Source organism: Nicotiana attenuata, chromosome 6 (assembly GCF_001879085.1).
Source record: "Nicotiana attenuata strain UT chromosome 6, NIATTr2, whole genome shotgun sequence".
NCBI lineage: Eukaryota > Viridiplantae > Streptophyta > Magnoliopsida > Solanales > Solanaceae > Nicotiana > Nicotiana attenuata.
In genome coordinates, this window is record NC_031994.1 from 26,348,984 (window position 1) to 26,358,550 (window position 9,567).

The 9,567-nt window shown below is 38.9% G+C and overlaps 1 protein-coding gene across 1 annotated transcript; it reads left to right on the forward strand.

Annotated features, from left to right (window-relative positions):
* LOC109226734 (protein argonaute 1) lies at positions 242-9,308 on the forward strand. Its single transcript, XM_019391579.1, has 22 exons — positions 242-405; positions 1,856-2,520; positions 2,627-2,835; positions 2,915-3,064; positions 3,168-3,301; positions 3,465-3,574; positions 3,745-3,851; positions 4,046-4,184; positions 4,263-4,379; positions 5,601-5,708; positions 5,867-5,938; positions 6,603-6,725; positions 6,818-6,983; positions 7,071-7,330; positions 7,427-7,569; positions 7,683-7,745; positions 7,831-7,894; positions 8,041-8,176; positions 8,266-8,339; positions 8,423-8,517; positions 8,602-8,633; positions 8,798-9,308. Exons 2-22 carry the CDS (start codon positions 1,864-1,866, stop codon positions 9,013-9,015), a joined length of 3,177 nt encoding a protein of 1,058 aa, XP_019247124.1. The 5' UTR covers positions 242-405; positions 1,856-1,863; the 3' UTR covers positions 9,016-9,308.

A 9,567-nucleotide genomic window follows, 5' to 3' on the forward strand; every position in this document is an offset into this window, starting at 1 on the left:
ATACACATCCCATGCGACCAAGAAAATTCCAAAAAGATGGATAAAAATGAAACCGAGTAAACTTATTTAACATTTAATTTAATTTGATATTATTGAAACTTCAATATAAACAATTGGATTATGTTTCCTATTAGTGACCTTTGCAGCAGTAGAGCAGCGAAATGAAATAGAGTAGGGACAGATTCGTCATTTTAGAAACAACCAACCCTGGGTTTTAAAGTAGTGAGTGATTAAAGAAGCCAGTCTTTGCTTTTTGTTATCTACACATTTGATTTTCTCTCTCTACAAATCACACTCCCCTATAACTCTCTTTCTCTGTCTACAAACATATAGTGCCGTTTCTCTCTCTTCGCCTTTCGTGTTTTAGGGCACCGTGGTGGTTAGTATCCCGGCGGCGGTTTTGAGGTATATGATTTTACTGTTTGTGTTAGTTTAGCTTTTACGGTTTTTTGTTAGATCTAGCTGGGTTTTTTTACTGTGTTTTTTTTTTTTTCGATCTAGGGGTTATGCCTTGCACTGATAGTTTGATTTTTCTTGTTTTCGTTGAGTTCAGTTAATTATCAGATCTAAATGACAGTATGAGTTTCTTTGTTTGCTTATGTATGAGTTTTTCTCATATATGTTGTATGTGCCTCGAAATATAGGTTTTTAGAAGTTTGTTTGTTTCGTGGTTTATTTTAACTCTTCTCTTTTTGTGTTTTTTTCCTTCCAAAAATGTGAAGTTATGAGTGCAGTGTTGAGCTGTTTATCACTTGTATGTTCTTTTTGATATGTTACTTAGTTTTATAGACTGCTGTAAGGAAGTAAAATTTTGATTTCCGTTCGTGTATCATCCTGTTAGCTCTATTTTAATTGTTTGATGACTAGTGATTAAGTGATTTCTAAACTATATGATTTTTTTAAATCATTATCGGGTTCCTCTTTGTTATACTGCATATGACACTCTTAAGGTGTGTTGCTGTAGTCCTGTGGAGGCTAAGGCTGTGAGAATGTCCTTTATATCTTCTATACTTGCGTTTAAGCATAAATGATTATATGGGTAACTGAACTGCCCATTGCTATATTTTGATTAGTGAGGTTTTGTTCTTTGTTAAATTATAAACCTATATTTTTAACAACATTTGTCCTGTTATCTTTGTATATCAAGATTTATTGTTTTGTTCTATTTGTTACCATTTTCAGAGCAACCTGGATGGGAAGAATTGCCTTTTAGGTTTGGTAGTGAAAAATGTTTCTATAAATACTTGTCTCTGAAAGAAACAGAAAAAAGTCTATCCGCTTTTTAATCACAAAACAACCCAGTCGAAAATAGTGTACCCTATTCTCTCTTGTCTTCTTGTTTGAATTATGATTTCAATTAAGGTTGTACTTGTAGGAGTGAATAGTTTTATTTTGTGTTTGTGGTCTTGAGAAATGGAAATTATATGAGCTTTTACCCTTTTGTTGCCCGCTAATGCGTTCTCTTTGATCATCAAAGAATATGTCTAAAACCTTGGACATGTTTTTCTGTGAATCATAGATGAATCTAGTGAAACCTTTTATTTAGGAGCTTGTGGCTGCATAAGATTATACAGTGGATCTTTTTGTTGCTGTTTGCAATAAAAGTGGCTTGCTTGAACACCTGCACATGGATGTTTAGTTTGTAATTTATGGGGTTCAGCACATAGATGTTTGATTTGTGATTTATGAAGTTCTGGATCTGGAGCCTATAAGTTGTCCTTAGGGCTCGTAGATTGATATCAGATACAGGCAGCAGATACGCCTTTTTGACGAGTATTATTAATTGTGTCTTGAGGAAAATGCTGTTGATCTGTTGAACATTTTTTAAGTGATAATCGTCCTTGGGTTGCTGTAGTTTTTACCATGGTGCGGAAGAAGAGAACTGATGTTCCTGGTGGTGCTGAGAGTTTTGAGTCCCATGAAACTGGAGGGGGACGAGGTGGTGCCCAACGCCCATCACAGCAGCAGCAACATCAGCATCAGCAAGGTGGAGGAAGAGGCTGGGCACCTCAGCATGGAGGACATGGTGGCCGTGGTGGTGGGGGAGCTCCACGTGGTGGAATGGCCCCTCAACAGTCCTATGGTGGACCTCCTGAATACTACCAACAGGGCAGGGGAACTCAGCAGTATCAACGAGGTGGAGGACAACCCCAGCGCCGTGGTGGCATGGGGGGCCGTGGGGCACCTTCTGGTGGCCCTCCTAGGCCACCAGTACCCGAGCTGCACCAAGCAACCCAGACTCCACATCAGCCTGTACCATATGGAAGACCATCAGAAACATACTCAGAGGCTGGTTCCTCGTCTCAGCCACCTGAACCAACGACACAGCAAGTGACTCAGCAATTCCAGCAACTTGTTGTGCAGCCAGAAGCAGCTGCAACCCAAGCAATACAACCAGCATCGAGCAAGTCGATGAGGTTTCCACTCCGGCCAGGAAAGGGTAGTACTGGTATTAGATGCATAGTTAAGGCCAATCACTTCTTTGCTGAGTTACCTGACAAAGATCTGCACCAGTATGATGTGAGTGCTCAAGCATTGCTAAGTGTTCTAGTTATGATCTTCCTTTATATTATCTACTGTGGGTCTATCTTGATAATTGCTTGTCATCTTTTCTAATGGCTTTCAGGTTTCAATTACTCCTGAGGTCGCCTCTCGGGGTGTCAACCGGGCTGTCATGGAGCAGCTGGTGAAGCTTTATAGAGAATCCCATCTTGGGAAGAGGCTTCCAGCCTATGACGGAAGAAAAAGTCTATACACTGCAGGGCCCCTCCCTTTTGTTCAAAAGGATTTTAAAATCACTCTAATTGATGATGATGATGGACCTGGTGGTTCTAGGTGTGTCCCTAGGGTTTTGAGAAATCAGATTCAATTTTAGCAATATTTAATATATCCTTTTTCTTATTTGTGGTTGCAGGAGGGAAAGAGAGTTTAAAGTTGTGATCAAGCTGGCGGCTCGTGCTGATCTTCATCACTTGGGGATGTTCTTACAAGGGAGACAGGCTGATGCACCGCAAGAAGCACTTCAGGTGCTGGATATTGTGCTACGTGAGTTGCCAATGTCTAGGTATGGTTCTTGAACTGCTATAATATCTGTTTGTCACAAACATTGATTCCTTTTCAAATTATTTATTTATTTATCTTTTCCCCTTTATCATGGTTGACTGCAGGTATTGTCCTGTGGGCCGCTCTTTCTATTCCCCTAATTTAGGAAGAAGACAACCACTGGGTGAAGGTTTAGAGAGCTGGCGTGGCTTCTATCAAAGTATTCGTCCTACACAGATGGGATTATCCCTGAATATTGGTCAGCACAATTTTCATGACTTTGTTAAATCCTGGTTTTTGTAGCTTGATTCAGTAGAACTAGTAACTGATTGCCAGTCAAGCTCAGTACTTTTACCATAATGCTTGTCTGTACTGAGTACACATTTCTCATCATTGTGCACTTCTGTATATTGGTGGAACAGATATGTCTTCCACGGCTTTCATTGAGCCACTGCCGATTATTGACTTTGTGAGCCAGCTTCTGAATCGGGATATCTCTTCTAGACCACTGTCTGATGCTGACCGTGTTAAGGTTGGCTTTGACATTTGACAATCTTATTCATGATTGTGTCATAATCTATCCGAATTTCTTACCGTTGCCAGCTATTGACTCGATACTTGGATTCTTCAAATATTAGGGTCATTTACATTTTTTCTTTCAGGTTGTTTGGCTACTTTTGTTTTAACTTCATTGAACTGCAGATAAAGAAGGCCCTGAGAGGTGTAAAGGTGGAGGTCACTCATCGTGGAAATATGCGGAGGAAGTATCGCATTTCTGGCTTGACGTCTCAAGCGACAAGAGAGTTGACGTATGTATTTGGCTTAGTATAATTATGATATTACTTTTTTCTCTGTTTATATCCAGTCTTGACCATAAACCTTTTACATTTGGATTATATATAGGTGTAATTGGTGGTGTGCCTTCTGAGCTTTTAATGTTCTGTTGTCTATATGTGGGATTTTCTCATCGTGCTAATCCTTGTCTTTTATTTGTTTTGGGCAGTTTTCCTGTCGATGAAAGGGGTACGATGAAAGCTGTTGTGGAATATTTTCGGGAAACCTATGGTTTTGTCATTCGGCATACCCAGTTGCCTTGTCTTCAAGTTGGAAATACGCAGAGGCCAAATTACTTGCCAATGGAAGTAGGTGCCTTTCTCATTGATAACTAGTCTTTTCTAAGTATCTTGTGTATTTTATGTGCTTACATATCCTGAGTCCAGGTATGTAAGATTGTGGAGGGACAGAGATACTCAAAGCGCTTGAATGAGAGGCAGATAACAGCACTTCTAAAGGTGACCTGCCAGCGTCCTCAAGAGAGAGAGCGTGATATTCTTCAGGTTGGATCTTGCTTCTGAAACTGTTTCTATTACTCTTATCCTGATAATGAGGTTCGTAGCCAATGTGTAATCTGTATGATTTATGTACCTTGTTTGTTAATTGCTTTATGTGAACCTTGACGTAGCTATCTTTCTTTGTTAAGTTTTATTGCCTTGTTTCATGTACCAGTTATGGTACTTTTTGAGAAGGATGCACGCATTATGGTATTTGTTTGTCAATGATGCCTCGGTAAAGGTTTTTCTACGATGAGGAGGAATGCAATGACAGTATGGTAATAAATTTCCAAGATTTTCCCCGTGGTCATTGGCGAATGTAGAATTTTTCACAAGTGGTGTCACATTTAAATAAATTAACACATAAATAAAAATGTTGTAGGAAGATCAGATAAATTAAAAGAAATTAAAAAAAAAAAGAAAGCAAAAGAAGGAAAAAAACTAAACCTTTGTCACAAGTAAGTAACGATGACACTACTTAGCAAGATTGGTAGTATATTGCAGAGGGGTGTCCAGTCCAGAAGTATTTAAATTAATTTGCTAAAAGAAAAAATAAGGCAAATTTACAGCAGGGAGGAATCCATCCTGTAACCTCCTGGATAAACCATAGCATCTCCCCCCTTGCACCAGACAAATTTTGTTTGTCAAGTGGTGTCATCCATTAATATTAGAATGTTTTTAATGTTCATATATATATATATATATATATATAAAATTAAATTTTTCATCGAAGCGGTGTCACATGACCCCGCTTCATCCAATATAAATCTGCCCCTGCCCGTGGTTTTTAGTTAATAAATGTAGAACTGTGGCGAAGGGAATGGCAATGGATTCATATTTGTATTTATGAGTGTTACGAAGTGTGGTTTATTTGGTGAAAGGGTTGAATTTAGTTAGTAGAGTGTTCATTTTGATACAATTGCTGGTTCGTAATTGTACATGTAGTTGTGCATCATAGCAGAATACTTTCAACTTGTCGTGGACAAAGTGTTTACAATGAGATTTTTTATGACAAGCTTAGTGGGAACACTCTTACTGGATAAATTTTTGTTGTTTGTGCGTCTTGTACACTGGATACTCCTTGGTAGTCAAGGTATTCACTGATTGCTTTAGTGTTTTTCTCGGGCAAAACTTTTCCATCTTACTCTTCCTGCATGTTTTTCAGGATAAATTCAGGCCTTTTTGCAATGTTATCTGTATTTACAATCTAATACTTTCTTTTATTAGACTGTTCATCACAATGCTTATGCTGATGACCCATATGCGAAGGAGTTTGGTATTAAGATCAGTGAGAAGCTTGCTCAAGTTGAGGCTCGCGTTTTGCCTGCACCTTGGGTAAGTTGAAGCTTTCTCTAGTTTGTTTGGTGTGATCATGTGATTGAGGGTGATGGTATAACTAATTCTTCTCAATTTAGATATTCTTGCTGCAGATCTTTGCTTTGGTGAATTAAGCTTATTATAGGATTATGAAATTATGTTAATTGTTTCTGCAGCTTAAATACCATGATACAGGTCGAGAGAAAGACTGTCTGCCACAAGTGGGCCAGTGGAATATGATGAATAAGGTAACTGAAAGTAGCATTATCGAGATTCGTGTAGTTAGTTTGACTGTCATTTCTATGCAGATAAATGCCATTGATTAGTGTGTGCTCTTACAAGATTTGCCTGGTTTGTCACTGAACACTAAACTTTAGGTCTTCACTTAAGTATAGTTTAGCTGGTCTTGCCTTGTTGGTACTTGTTTACGCTACATGTAGCTTGTGACAAAATACCCAACCTTAAGGAACTTCCAGTTTGTTTGCTTTGTGCTTTCCTTTTTGATCTTGTAAATATCCTAGAGCAATACAACTCATCATTATGTTGGTGGTCAAAAAGTAGTTTGGCTACTTTTTGTTACTAATTCAAGACCATGCATTTAATATTGTCCCCTTAGCTGATGAGAGATAGAATCCATTTTTTCTGATTCCAGTGGTTCAGTCATATGATTTATCATGGACGTTGATCCGTCTACTTTAGCTGCACCTTAGGATGATATAGCCTTAAAAGTGAATAGTGGGGTTCAAACAAGGAATAACCTATGTTGCTAGCTTGGTACCCAAAGACATTGAAATGGCGTAGTAATTAATGAAACAGCCAGAGGGTTGCCATGTCTATTGTCTACTCTGTTTGGATTTTCGGACAGTGTTGGATGCTTTAATTGTTTACTCTTCGCTTTATTATTGTTGACAGAAAATGGTTAATGGAGGAACAGTGAACAACTGGATCTGTGTAAACTTTTCTCGGAATGTGCAAGACACAGTTGCACGTGGATTTTGTTCCGAGCTTGCACAAATGTGCATGATATCCGGAATGGTAATGCAGAAGTTCCAGTTTTCCCCCTTTTCTCCCTTTATCTATTTGATAATCCTGAGATATAACAGTTTAAGATACTATTGTCTTTGTAGAACTTCAACCCCAATCCTGTTCTACCACCAGTGAGTGCTCGCCCTGATCAAGTTGAGAGAGTCTTAAAAACTCGATTTCATGATGCTATGACAAAGTTGCAGCCAAATGGGAGAGAGCTAGATCTTTTGATTGTGATATTACCAGACAATAACGGCTCTCTTTATGGTACAAGCCTAAAATGGTGAAATTCATATGGTGCTTTTGCAAACTCCTGGAATATGCTACAGCTGAAATTTTTACTTCTTTTCCTAGGTGATCTAAAACGGATTTGTGAAACTGAACTTGGAATTGTCTCGCAATGCTGCTTGACAAAACATGTATTTAAGATGAGCAAGCAGTATTTAGCCAATGTATCCCTGAAGATAAATGTGAAGGTTGGAGGAAGAAATACTGTGCTGGTTGATGCGCTCTCTAGACGAATTCCCCTTGTCAGCGACCGCCCAACTATCATTTTTGGTGCAGATGTCACCCATCCCCACCCTGGGGAGGATTCTAGCCCGTCAATTGCTGCGGTAATTGCTGTAGACTTCATTCTTTTGGTTTCATGAATCCACTCCCTTCATCTATATATCTGAAGCAAAGAAGTGCTAACTTTTCATATCTTTCAGGTGGTTGCTTCTCAAGATTGGCCTGAGATTACAAAGTATGCTGGTTTGGTTTCTGCTCAAGCGCATAGGCAAGAGCTTATACAAGATCTGTACAAGACTTGGCAAGATCCAGTTAGAGGACCTGTGACTGGTGGCATGATAAAGTATTCCGCCTTTTTCTTTCCTTATTTTCAAGGAACATGTCTTGATTTTCAAGTTTCAAGCTAATGGACTTAATTTTGCTTCTGACTGGTGGTCTATCTCACTTATAACTCAGGGAATTGCTTATTTCCTTCCGTCGAGCAACTGGACAGAAGCCCCAGAGAATTATATTCTATAGGTATTGTTGAATAACGCTTCTATACCTGCATTATAGAAATTTCTGTTCCTTTTTTGTCTGAAATGGATTATCCTTTTCCCTTCAGAGATGGTGTTAGTGAAGGACAGTTTTATCAAGTTCTTCTTTTTGAACTTGATGCAATCCGCAAGGTATTTTCCCTTCTGTTATACCTTACTCTGCCTGTTTACTATAAACTCTGGATTTCTCTCTATTTTCTGGACCATGAAGATGGGTAGAAAACAAGCTTGCCCTTTTTATTTGTTAGTAGGTATGAACTGACTTGAACCCAATTCAGGCATGTGCATCTTTAGAACCCAACTATCAGCCCCCAGTTACATTTGTTGTGGTCCAGAAACGTCATCATACTAGGTTGTTTGCCAATAACCACCACGACAGAAATGCAGTTGATCGGAGTGGGAACATTTTGCCTGGTGAGTATTAGTCTCTGTATCTCTAGTGATTCTATGCTAGCTTTAGCTGCAAATGGATTCTAAAACCTTTTTATAATGTAATTGTGAAGGTACCGTTGTAGATTCAAAGATATGCCACCCTACTGAATTTGATTTCTATCTCTGTAGCCATGCCGGCATACAGGTAATAGGATTGGTATTCTATAAACATATGACAGCATGTACTAAGGACTCTGTTATAAGTTACTGGATTTTGTGATACTGCAGGGTACTAGCCGCCCAGCTCATTATCATGTTCTGTGGGATGAGAACAATTTTACTGCTGACGCCCTGCAGTCTTTGACTAACAATCTCTGCTATACGTAAGTTTACTTTTGAGCTGCCATAGTTCTTGAATTTTCCAGCATTCTAATTCTGGTGGCTTAACTGTTACTCGTTAATTTCAGATATGCTAGGTGTACTCGTTCTGTCTCCATTGGTATGTACACTGCACTTGTTAGTGGCTTTTTCTTCAGCATCTATTTTTATTTCTCAGTCTCAACCCCCCTCCCCCCTTATCCTTTTTTTGTTTTGGAATTTCTCCATGTATAGCCTGTTCATCGTAGCATGTTACAAACTTAAGGTCATTGATGCTGTTTGCAGTTCCACCAGCATATTATGCACATTTGGCAGCTTTCCGTGCTCGGTTTTACATGGAGCCAGAGACATCTGACAGTGGATCAGTCACAAGCGCAGCTGCTTCAAACAGAGGAGGTGTAGGAGCTATGGGAAGGAGCACGCGAGCACCAGGTGCTGGTGCTGCTGTAAGGCCCCTTCCTGCTCTCAAGGAGAATGTCAAGAGGGTTATGTTTTATTGTTAGAGAAGTTCCTCGCTAAACCGGGCTATATGATGTGGATATTGGTTGACTTGCTAGGATTCATGATTGCCACTAAAATGGCAAGATGTTTTTTCTTTTGAAAATTCTTTTTATTTATCACACCTTGGCTTGGCTTTACCGTGATGTGTGTGATATTCGGCTATTGTTTTGAAGTCCTGCACAAATTGGGCATGAAATTTCAATTGTTTAAGGCGTGTCAGTTAAGTCATTTGCACATGATGTTTGTGGTGTCGAACAGTTGTTCTTGAGGAGCTTGATTGCCTATTGTCGTAGTATGCTGTATGCCTATTTATTTTTTTATTTGGTTCTTGCTTGTAGTATGCTCCTGCGCTCCCGGCTTATGTGCCTATTCGGAGACTAACGTCACAGGAAAAAAAGGTACTTTCTCAAAGACACTAGTGGTTAAGATGCCATAAATTCGAATTAGGGCAAGTTACATATTTAGCCACTTGGCCTAAAATAATTATATCTGCTAGTCAAATATACAAAAAATATTTATATTATATATTAATATATAGAAACTATATATTTTTC

What these genes read in the sequence shown, in the direction of transcription:
- LOC109226734 (XM_019391579.1), top strand. Translation starts at nt 1,864, where the DNA reads ATGGTGCGGAAGAAGAGAACTGATGTTCCTGGTGGTGCTGAGAGTTTT. An exon ending in AGTGGAATATGATGAATAAG is followed by an intron (nt 5,939 to 6,602) that starts GTAACTGAAAGT and finishes TATTGTTGACAG; the next exon opens with AAAATGGTTAATGGAGGAAC. An exon ending in TGTGCATGATATCCGGAATG is followed by an intron (nt 6,726 to 6,817) that starts GTAATGCAGAAG and finishes TTGTCTTTGTAG; the next exon opens with AACTTCAACCCCAATCCTGT.